Source organism: Salvelinus alpinus, chromosome 16, assembly GCF_045679555.1.
Source record: "Salvelinus alpinus chromosome 16, SLU_Salpinus.1, whole genome shotgun sequence".
NCBI lineage: Eukaryota > Metazoa > Chordata > Actinopteri > Salmoniformes > Salmonidae > Salvelinus > Salvelinus alpinus.
In genome coordinates, this window is record NC_092101.1 from 17,016,359 (window position 1) to 17,028,851 (window position 12,493).

Below are 12,493 nucleotides of genomic sequence, written 5' to 3' on the forward strand. Positions count from 1 at the left end.
TCACTTAAGAGAGAGAACTCTGAAAACTTCTCCATTGGCAAGTTCAAAATATTTGAAACCATTTGCAAAAGGACAAACACATTTTTTTGCAAGTTTTGCCACAACTTTTATTTTAGAACTTTAGATTTTCTTGTCACCATGGGCTTTTTGACTGCTCTTTTCGGTGTGACACTTGTTGCTTTGTGTCAAATCTTTGGAAGTTACCATGTAAATGGTGAGTAAAGCTTTTCAAATGTATTTTCTAATAAATTATGTTTTATACATTATGATTAATTATAAAAGTTTTGCTAAAAAAATAATAGTCTAACTTTATTTGTTTATGTTTAAACGTTATTCAAAGTTTTGTATCATTCAAAATTGATAGTAAAAAAAAGTATAATGAAAATAAACCAACTAAAGCCATATTTTTACTCGTTTGATACTGAGAATTCTATATTTACAGAGTGCAGGTGCACATGGTGTTAGTACAGCTTAGTAATAATGTATGTATTACATACAGTTAGCTACTTCATCACTGGTTGGAATTAGTATACAGAACTGCATATTTCTGGATTCCAAAGTAATTTTAATGTCTCATTTTGGCTACTTTAGTATATTTTATATATTATTTTTTAAACAATATGAGAGATGTGTAAGTGATGAGTTCTAAAACCTATAAACAAAACTATATGACAGTGCAACAGCAGGTCTCTATTCTCCTGTCTGAATTGGTGGATTAAATGCTGGTAAAGTGTATTGTGTGTGGAGAGAGAGGTCAGCCAGGTCTGGCTATGACTGGTCTGGTCCATTCAGCCCACTTTGATGTAGAGTAGACTGAGTCCTGAATATTGTACAAGTGGGTTCTGGCTCTGAAGTCAACCTAAGTGGGCTATTTGTATTTCCAGGAGGCCATTGTATACATTCAATTATAAACTGGGTGATTCGAGCACTGAATGTTGATTGGCTGACAGCCGTGGTATATCAGACCGTATACCACGGGTATGACAAAACATGTATTTTTAAGGCTCTAATTACGTTGGTAACCAGTTTATAATAGCAATAAGGCACCTCTGGGGTTTGTGATAAATATATATTTAAATTTTGGGGGTTTGTTACTTTCACCCATTTTTCTCCCCAATTTCATGGTATCCAGTTGGTAGTTACAGTCTTGTCTCATTGCTGCAACTCCCGTACAGAATTGGGAGAGGCGAATGTCGAGAGCCGTGCATCCTCCGAAACACAACCCAACCAAGCCGCACTGGTTCTTGACACAATGCTCACTTAACCCGGAAGCCAGCCGCACCAATGTGTCGGAGGAAACACCGTGTACCTGGCGACCGTGTCAGCGTGTACTGCTCACAGGAGTCACTAGTGTGCGATGGGACAAGGACATCCCTGGCGGCCAAACCCTCCCCTAACCCGGACTACCCTGGGCCAATTGTGCACCGCCCCATGGGTCTCCCGGTCATGGCCGGCTGCGACAGAGCCTGGACTCAAACCCAGAATCTCTAGTGGTACAGCTAGCACTGCGATGCAGTGCCTTAGACCACTGCACCACTTGGTAGACCTGGGGTTTGTGATGGCCAATATACAACGGCTAAGGACTGTATCCAGACACTCCACGTTGCGTTGTGCAGAAAAACGGCCCTTAGCCATGGTATATTGGCCATATACCACACCTCCTCAGGCCTTATTGCTTAAGTATGCCTACTTTAAGTATGTCAATCATGTGAAGTCATGTATGTCAAGTATGTAAAAAAAAATCCAACTAGACGTGTTATTGTGTTTGTTGTGGTGTGTTCAGCGGGGATGTGCTGGCTGCAGCAGAGCCAGGAGCAGCGCTGTGACATGGTGCTGATGCGTGGGGTCAGCAGGGAGGAATGCTGCGCCGGGGGCCGTCTAGACACGGCCTGGTCCAACACCAGTCTGCCCATCAACGAGGTCAGCCTGCTGGGCTTCCTGGGAATCGTGTCCTGCAAACTCTGCAAAGGTAACAGCACACTACAGTTCCCACAATGACCTGCTGTGAACCAACTGTGTCAAAATGACAACATTAGTCAACCCTATCATCAATGAGGGTGTTTTGCTTTTTCTCAAACTATTTGACTTAAAAGTAGATGCTGATTTATTTTGATTATGATTCCCTACTATCACAATCCTTGACGCTTTATCATTTTATTGCAAGCCACCATCCCAGGAAGTGTCCTAAAGGTACTTCAGACAAGTTAGGTTTGGTTTAAGCTTCTTCATATGGTCCCCCCTTGTTGTCAGCCTCTGACAAAGAAGTGGCGAAATGCAAGATTGGGTGCAGGTCTTCATTTGTCATTGTGGGAAAATGTAGTCACTGAGAAGCAGTGGCCGATCTGAAATGAGAAACAGCTGCTCACATGTAGCACCAAAACCTCCTTACCTTTGTGTTCCTCTCAAAACATTTTTCATACTGCCACATTTCATTTAGATGTGTTGGAGCCTATTTGGATGAATAAGAGATAGATCACATTTAATACATAGCAACAAAAAGCAAAGAAGTTTAGGGGCCACATTTGAGTATAGCTCCAAATGGCAGCTCATTTGGCCATAACCAGACCACCTGTCTTCTTCTTGGGATAACTTTGATCCATATGGAATTTCCAAGCTAAGTTGATTTCCAGAGGTCTCTTCTAAGTTTTTTGAAAACTTAGCTGTGGATCTGGGCCAGGCGTTCCATCTAACTCTGTCCAGCTGTTTTGAGTCGCTTCCACTATTGGAAGCCTTGGCCAGGTATTCAGGTTCACTCAAGGATATTTATTCCTGTCTTTAGAAACTAAGGCACCTGAACATGTGCATGTGATCTCTGGCCAGGGTAGAGAGGATTATTTTAAACCATGTGAGGATGATTAGTGTCAGCAAGGCTGAAGCCTTGAGCAGCTACCAAATACCAATTGAATCGTAGATTCAAAATGCAGTAGCATCCCTGCCAACTAGTGTATGATGGATCATGTTTTTTAATCCAAGATTAAGGCTATTCCAGCATGCTGTTTATTACCAAAACGGTATGAGCCAAATCAACAGCAGCATTAGAATGACATGTCAGCATAAGGAAACAATGAAATGTTCTCATTAATAACATGATGCTTCAATGATAAGTGAATGTGGTCCCGTGTGGCTCAGTTGGTAGAGCATGGCGCTTGCAACGCCAGGGTTGTGGGTTCATTCCCCACGGGGGGACCAGGATGAATATGTATGAACTTTCCAATTTGTAAGTCGCTCTGGATAAGAGCGTCTGCTAAATGACTTAAATGTAAATGTAAATGAATGAACTCAAGTGATCCAGAATGAGAAGCAGACAAGTTATAAAAGACAAGCTACAAAATTCAATCATTTAGCTGCATTTGTATCTCTCTATCGAGAGGCTGGTCTACCACAATGGAATTGTTCACTAATATATCTCCTCAAAGTTGCAGTGCAAATGAATGACATTGAAAAAATGGAATAAATGGGAAATAACCTTCCTCCTCCTCCCTCCTCTAATTCACTCTGCATGAATTATTTCCCAATGCTGGCTGGGACACAGGCCTGGTTGCCTCCCCTCAGAGAAAAAAAACCACATTCCTGTTTACCACAGGAGAAATGTCTGCCACATGCCCAGACGTCTGTTCCTCATAATGTGGAGCACTATTTGGATCATTAGTCCAACTGAAAGAACAAAACTACAGCATCAATGTACATGTGATACTGTGGGGAAGTGCTGTTCTATTATCATACTGTAGCACTCCCTGTCAGACTCAGACTGAACCTCCACAGTTGGTCCTCTTGGGGCTACTGATTTCCAGTGGTTCAAAACATTCCTGGGTGTTGACTAGAACTCCATGACTGGCCTATCTTTCAATCTGCATTGATTTGTGAAAATGTATAAAATCATAACCGGCTGCCAGTAAAGCCGGACCAAAACATAACAGAAAAAGGGAACTGCTTGGATCCCTGAAAGGGAGGGGGACAAATCTAATACTTGTGTGAGAAACCCAGAGGTAGCAGAGTTGGCCTCTTTGGAGATGGAGAATAACAGGATATTAAAGCAAGTGCTCGCAGAGAAAGGAAATAAAGTCCGGCTTTTTTACAGGATCTCAGGGATCTGGGCCGAACATCACTCTGTATCAGGATCAAACGGGTCCCGAGAAGCCTGTTGAAAAGTGACGATGGTATCTGTGTTGTTTTAGGGTTACAGTACCTGGAGACTTCCTATTGACCTGGCTGGGCCTTGGACAGTCTACTAGTGTCTGTTTAGCCTGCGTTTCCTCCTGCCACATCTATCAGCCTGTAAAACCCAGTGACAGGCCTTTGAACTGGCTCGGTCTGCTCGAACACCCCTCCATCCATCTATGAGACTTAGCCCATTGCAGGGATCCATTCCACTGTCATGGAAACAGGCACAACCTCAGACACATTCCTACAGACTAGACATCCTCGAGCATGACCATAAACAAAATATGTGTTTATTGCAAATGTTTTGCTGGATGAATCATGCTGCAGTGAAGACAACATTTTTCATCCATTTTATTCTGTTCTGTGGAGAATGAATCTTGAGCGTCAGATGATCTGGATCACTTGATGACAGAACATTGAATGTAAGTTAACGCTTTGACAATAATACTGACTTTCTACTCTATGTTGGGCAGAGACCTGTGATGGTGTGAAATGCGGCCCAGGGAAGGTGTGTAAGATGATGGTTGGACGTCCTCAGTGTGTGTGTTCTCCTGACTGCACTCACATCTCCATAAAGCATGCTGTGTGTGGGAGCGATGGGAAGTCCTACCGTGATGAGTGTGCTCTGCTGATGGCCCGCTGTAAGGGCCACCCTGATCTGGAGGTCATGTACCAGGGAGAATGCAAAAGTGAGGACACCTGTGCTTCGAACAAGTTATCTTGCATATGTCAGCAGTTTGGTTATTTCAAGTACTCATTGTGCTACTGAAGCAATATTACACACAATATCGGATACAAATATGTGTCCTTGTTCTGTCCAGAGTCGTGCTCCAACGTGGTGTGCCCGGGTACCCACACCTGTGTGACGGACCAGACTAACAGTGCCCACTGTGTCATGTGCCGCATGACCCCCTGCCCAATACCGCTGAAGTCCGAGGTGCCTATCTGTGGCAATGACAACATCACCTACCCCAGCGCCTGCCACCTCCGCAGAGCCACCTGCTTCCTGGGGCGCTCCATAGGAGTGCGTCACTATGGCAACTGCTCTAGTAAGTCCCCTTCACCTTTCCTGATCTGTCAACACAGCCTAAGTATAGAAATGAATAAACAACCTAAATACATTTTCTAGTGACTTTAGATATTTCGTACTTTGCATTGATTTGGCATGTGTTGGCTGTGCTTGATCTTTTTCTCTTGGGGTCTCTCTCTCAGGTGTTCCGAGGAACACTCTGGATTTGGAGGGCAGTGAGGAGAATTCACTCTAGGGGGACAGTTCTGATGTGGTCCACCTGGTACTACAGTCCACCTGGTAAGAAGATTTCCAAGAGATCACCTTCGATAGGTGAACCAGTGTTGTCCCGCTGTTCACTCCCCAAGCTCTGATTGATGTTGACATCTTTTTTACAATCACCTATCCCCTCCATATCTACCACCTGTACATAGAATGACGATACATTTGATGTGGGAGAACCTGCTGGAAGAAACCATTTTTATTCCAAACGGAAACCAATACTGTATTTGTTGATGCATGCAATGTATGTTAAATGGGATGATTTGCTCGTAAAACTGTGGAAACAGATGAAAGGCATATATCTTAAAAAATAAATATCTAGTCGACTTTGAGTAGAGGAAGATATGTGTATATTGTAAATAAATACCACTACTATTTATTGGAGAAGGTATCAAATCTGTTATATTTATGTTTTTACTCTGTATACAAATCCATATATCCATAGGTCAGCTTTTACAAAAAAATGTATATATTGTATTTTGTTTTTAGATGTACATGTATTTCAATGGTCACTGACATTCTTTTATTTCAGAGAGTTGTTTTTATTTTTGTGTTTTTCATATCCCTAAATTAAGTGCATTAGTCCCCTAAAAGCAACATGGCAAGCAACCTCAATTTGTTTGGTTACTGGATACCACATTTAGTATATGTCAACCATGTGAAGTCATGTATGTCAAGTATGTTTCAGTCTTTGTTTGAAGGTGAGGGAAGACTCAGCCAAAACAAAGTATACAGCATGTCTCCTCTTGCTCTGCCTGCACAGAGTATGATACTGTTTACGCTGGAGCCCAATCAAAACTCTGAGCCACCTGCTGATTACTGAAATTAAAAGTTTAGTTCTGTCTGCAGCAGTTTTATTAGGCTGTTTGTTCGACACCAAGCCTTTACAATACTTCCACTGTTGAAGTCTTGGCTTTGTTTATTTCATATGTTTGTAGGTCATACGAGTTCAATATAATGCCATTCGGGTTGTTGAATACACCATAACAGTGGAACTGAAAAATCTGACAAATGTTGTTAGCCTTATCAAATTGAAAACAGAATCAAATTTGTCTGGGAATGCCAAATGACCTCAAGTTAACTCACCGGATCCCCAGACTATGCAGCTGAATATATCTGTTCAATGTTGAAATACTGTCAACCATTTGAACCAAATGGGCAGATAGCTATTTGCAAATAGCTATTGGTTATTGTAATGTGAATGAATAGTGCTTCCCATTTATCTAGATGACTTAATTAATTTTATGATAAAAAATAAATAAATACATACTGTTGTTGAATAATTAAAAGTAGTTTATTGTAAATACAACTCCATTTCATGTTCCACGTACCAGTGTACCTACTGTGAAATTTAAATGATAAATGTATCTTCTTATTTTTGTATTTTTGTACTCTCAACATAAACTATAGTATTTGTCATGATGCCTCTTTAATTTCTGGTGCGACTTCAACCGGCATTAAATTCAGCACAAATGAGTAACACCTGTTACACAAGTCAGAATTGTCTCATTGGCAATGACAAGGAGTGGAATGTTAGCTAAAGAAAATGGTACTCAGGCTATGGTCTCTCTGGTTTAGTGTATAATTCCAGACAGGCTTTGTCCTACCCTCTGTTATTAACTATCTATCATACAACATATCACTTACAGTACAGACACTGCATGCACAGTAATTGCCATTCTATATGTAATGTTTATATGCCTTTTGTCAGTCTAAAAATACACACAATAGTAAAGAAATGTATCAATGGCAGTCATTGCAAGCCTCATGTGGCTGCGCGACAAGCTTATATGCACAGCATCTATCACTTACTGCCAAAAGGAGGTCGCGTTCATGATTATGAACTGTGGTGAACTGTCCACGTTAACTACCCTGACAGAAGAGCAGCAGGTGGGCTAGAGTGATGGACGGCTTTTACAATGCTGCAGCCTCTGTGCGTGCAATGGCCCTGGCGCCTGACAGCCCACTGACAGGCCTCAGAGGAGAGGAGACCAGAGGAGAGGGGCGGTGGAGCATCAAAGCAGGGGGACAGGCCCTCGTTTCCTGTCCCTTTGGAGCCTCCTCTGGAGGAGAGGAGGTGGGTGAGGTGAGAGACAGAGGGCCACTGACTGACTCACTTTTCTGTATGAAATACCTTCCTTGTTTTCCTTACTCTGACTGAGAACCACTCCTGGACTGACTGGGCCAGCATCTGGTTTAACTTTGGGAGATGTTTATATTCTGATCCAAGCACCCTTTTATTACATTGGGAAAGGACTTAAATGTTTGCTCGAACGGGCAATAACAATGCCATCGAAAAGTGGTTGTTTTTCTGATATGCATGCATCTTATGTCTTGTTCTCTACTGTAAATTATGTTATTTCCTTTTCTGTTTTCTAATGAAATTATACGGTATCAGATGACATAGCGGGAAGAATGTGTGACGCTGCTAACCCATTCCATTTAGCCTAGTTTACTGAGTTCTGGTACAAACTTTAATGGCCTGATGATCTTGTCATCAGCAACCAAGACCTGACCTCAATGTGATCCAATGGCATGCACCACTCAATAATGCCAGCTCAGTTTTTCATATAGTGATAATTGGCATATAAAAGTATATTCCACAGGCTATTCTATATTACAGTTAAGTACCAAAGGGCCTAAAATGTAAGGAATTTAAAGTAAAGTTTAATTATGGAGAGAGCATGGGAAAATGTACACGCTTTAAGGCGGTGGTTTCCAGACCGTTTTGGGGATGTGACCCATCTAAAGCCTTTTCAATTGTCTTGTGACCCACCCAATAAACAAAACCAATGTTTCTGGCACCAATCTAGACTAAACTGTGACCCAAAGGAATATCTGTGACCGAACAGTAGAACAGAAAACAAATTTATTGTCAATTAGTTGAAAATGAAATGTTTTTCAGCCTTTCCCAACACCTGAGATACCAGAGGAGGTTGGTGGGAGGAGATATAGAAGGACGGGCAATGGCTGGATTGGAATAAATGGAACGGTATCAAACACATCTAACATATGAAAACCACAATTCCATTCCAGCCATTACAATGAGCCTGTCCTCCTATAGCTCGTCCCACCAGCCTCCACTGCCGGACACACACACACATGTCGAGAGGCACAGGGTCAGCAGCAGTACAGTGCCCCTGGATGGAGCGCAATTGTGGGGAGTTACGTGTCTTGCTCAAGGGCACAACAGCAGGAAATGGTACAGCCTTCCAGCTGCCAGTTCACGTCCATTCCCATTTTTGTGTTGCCCGGCCTGGGGCTTGCGATTCGTAACACACCATGATCACATGCTCCACAGAGCAATCTGTTTTCTACACATAAGGGGGCTGTTCTGAAGGCCACTTCCTGAATGGAGGGAGTGGGACTGAGTGTGTAATCCTGCTGTAGATGATGCGTCATGCAAATCCGTGGGTTTTCCCAGAACACACTGCTCTGTTGCTATGAATCTAACAGATGCACAAATCCCTCTGTCAGGAGCTCCAAGTGAAATGTTTAGACTTTGAAACAAACACTTGTAGCAACTAAGTGTACACACTCAAGTTTGAGAGCTGTTGGGTCCATCCATTTTGATCATACACAATTCCTCATTGCTCTCTCTCCATGCCTATGTTTGTCTATTTTTCGTCGTCATGGTGCGTCATTTCCTACAGTCGACTGACAACTTCCAGTAAGTTACGCCCAATAGATTGATCGTCATAGACATCTCGACAAAAACATGCTGGGGCTCGCAAAGAGACCACCCACTCTCCACATCACACCACTTGATTTTAAACAGCCCCAACCCCACAGCTGAAACAAATTGATATACAGTGCCTTCGGAAAGTATTCAGACCCCTTGACTTTTTCCACATTTTGCTACATTACAGCCCTATTCTAAAATTGATTCAATAAAAAAAATTCCTCAGCAATCTACACAGAATACCCCATAATAACAAAGCAAAAACAGGTTTTTAGACATTTTTACATAAGTATTCAGACCCTTTGCTATGATACTCGAAATTGAGCTCAGGTCCATCCTGTTTTCATTGATCATCCTTGAGATGTTTCTACAATTTGATTGGAGTCCACCTGTGGTAAATTCAATTGATTGGACATGATTTAGAAAGGCACACACCTGTCTATATAAGGTCCCCCAGTTGACAGTGCATGTCAGAGTAAAAACATAGCTATGAGGTCGAAGGAATTGTCCGTACAGACCCGAGACAGGATTGTGTCGAGGCACAATTTCTGCAGCATTAAAGGCCCCCTAGAACACAGTGACCTCCATCATTCTTAAATGGAAGACGTTTGGAACCATCAAGACTCTTCCTAGAGCTGGCCGCCCAGCCAAACTGAGCAATCGAGGGAGAAGGGCCTTGGTCGGGGAGGGGACCAAGAGCCTGATGGTCACTCTGACAGAGCTCTAGAATTCCTCTGTGGAGATGGGAGAACCTTTCAGAAAGACAACCATCTCTGCAGCACTCCACCAATCAGGCCTTTAGGGTAGAGTGGCCAGACGGAAGCCACTCCTCAGTAAAAGGCACATGACAGCCCCCTTGGAGTTTGCCAAAAGGCACCAAAAAACTCTCAGACAATGAGAAGCAAGATTCTCTGGTCTGATGAAACCAAGATTGAACTCTTTGGCCTGAATGCCAAGCGTCACGTCTGGAGGAAACCTGGCACCATCCCTACGGTGAAGCATGATGGTGGCAGCATCATGCTGTGGGGATGTTTTTCAGCGGCAGGGACTGGGAGACTAGTCAGGATCGAGGAAAAGATTAATGGAGCAAAGTACAGAGAGATCCTTGATTAAAACCTGCTCCAGAGTGCTCAGGACCTCAGACTGGGGCGAAGGTTCACCTTCCAACAGGACAACAACTCTAAGCACAGAGCTAAGGCAATGCAGAAGAGGCTTTGGGACAAGTCTCTGAATGTCCTTGAGTGGCCCAGCCAGAGCCTGGACTCGAACATCTCTGGAGAGACCTGAAAATAGCTGTGCAACAACGCTCCCCATCCAACCTGACAGAGCTTGAGATGATCTGCAGGGAAGAATGGGAGAAACTCCCCAAATATAGGTGTGCCAAGCTTGTAGCATCATACCCAAGACTTGATGCTGTAATCGCTGCCAAAGGTGCTTCAACAAAGTATTGAGTAAAGGGTCTGAATACTTATGTAAATGTGATATTTCAGTTTATTTTATAAATTAGCAAAGAAAATTACAAACCAGTTTTTGCTTAGTTAAAATATTGATGGAACCTAATAAAATAGTCAAACATAATTTATGTGCCTTAATAAATATATAAAATACAACCTTTTTTAATTAGTAGCATAGTAGACAACTATTTTAGTATGTGATGAGCACCTGTCTTTGAGTCTATTTGTAATTGACTTCAAGTACAGCAAGATATGTATCCCTTTGACTACATCATTACGTTGTCAACATAAACTTGCCATCCACTGTGCCACCACTAGGCTAACATATCACTCCACCTGCACCATTAAACACCAGCAGTGCCCTGTTAGCAATTGAGGGCCATGCTTTCAATTGCGGGGGGATAATCAGACCATCAAGACAAGAGATCAACAGATTTGGGAAGTTGCGCAAAAAGTTAATTGTCCCCAATTATGCAACTTTTATTTTCCTGGATGCGTCTACTGGGACAGCCTGACCCCTGACTGTGTCTGTGTGTGGTCTGATTGAGTCAGTGGAGACGGCAGCTGGATTTGCTGGAGTGTGATATCATTTTCATACAGATTCTCAGCGAAATATTACAGCTGTGACAAACAACCATTTAATTGTTTGGTCTAGGAATGGGATAGGATTATTGTTGATTGACCCTCTGCACCCTGTGATGACAAGGTCACTGATTGAACCCAGGTGCGGGCACAGGTTGAATGCGTCATTGGGGGAAGTTATGATAACTGAATGTTCCCAGTCTTACCAACTGAGTAGTCTTAAGTCTTACCAACTGACTCAGTCTTAATGAGTCAACTGAGTAGATCTGTACATATGTGGTTTCTTACACCATCAGCAACATCACTGCCCTACATTCGGTGGGCTAATTTAGACACAGGTAGTAACTATTTTATAAACGTTGGCTCAAGAGAGGGCCAAAATGCCTGCCTATTTGTCATAGATAGTTGGTTGTATTCGTTCACAGAAGTTATGCATAACCTTTTGACAAGTGCACATTCAGCAGCATAAATCAGCGTTTCGAAGATACAAGCAAACGGTGACAATTTATATCAACTTGATAGATTAACCACAAGGACACAACTAGATAGCAAAAGTAACTGCAGAGAATTCCCTTCTCATCAGAAGGGAACAATGTACCCCCAGTGAACTCCTGTGGCCATATGGAATCTATTTACTCTGACTATTACACACATCTCAGCAACAGACTTATGGTGAGGGAGTTCTAGACTGGAGGACTGCCTGCCTGCCTGCTTGCCTCTGCCCTGATAACATCTGTCCCGGCTCAGTGCAGGAGCGTGTCGACAATAACAGTCTGACGCACTAGCCCCACTATGTATCTCCTCCACCATCTACAGTACCAGTCAAAAGTTTGGACACACCTAATCATTGAAGGGTTTTTCTTTATTTTTACTATTTTCTACATTGTGGAATAATAGTGAAGAAATCAAAACTATGAAATAAACATATGGAATCATGTAGTAACCAAAAAAGTGTTAAACAAAATCAAAATATATTTTAGATGTTAGATTCTTCAAAGTAGCCACCCTTTGCCTTGATGACAGCTTTGCACACATATGTAGTAGTTCATAGTTTTGATGTCTTCACTATTATTCCACATTGTAGAAAATAGTAAAAATAAAGAAAAACCCTTGAATGCGTAGATGAGTCCAAACTTTTGACTGGTACTATATATTGTTGTTGCTCTTTAGGTAATTGTATTGTTTTCACCGCACTCAGCCTTTTGACATATGCTGTGTCTAACACAGTGGACAAAATAAAGTTCTTAAATGGTTCTTCCTTAGCACTTGATGTTCCTTGGAGAACTCTTGCCCAATAAGGAACCTTAATATGGCATCTACCGT

The 12,493-nt window shown here is 42.3% G+C and overlaps 1 protein-coding gene across 1 annotated transcript; it reads left to right on the forward strand.

Annotated features, from left to right (window-relative positions):
• LOC139540973 (follistatin-related protein 3-like) lies at positions 1-6,869 on the forward strand. Its single transcript, XM_071345070.1, has 5 exons — positions 1-214; positions 1,784-1,969; positions 4,635-4,850; positions 4,983-5,210; positions 5,374-6,869. The coding sequence occupies exons 1-5, from the start codon at positions 139-141 to the stop codon at positions 5,424-5,426; spliced, it is 759 nt and encodes a 252-aa protein (XP_071201171.1). The 5' UTR covers positions 1-138; the 3' UTR covers positions 5,427-6,869.
• Positions 6,870-12,493: the final 5,624 nt, after the last annotated feature.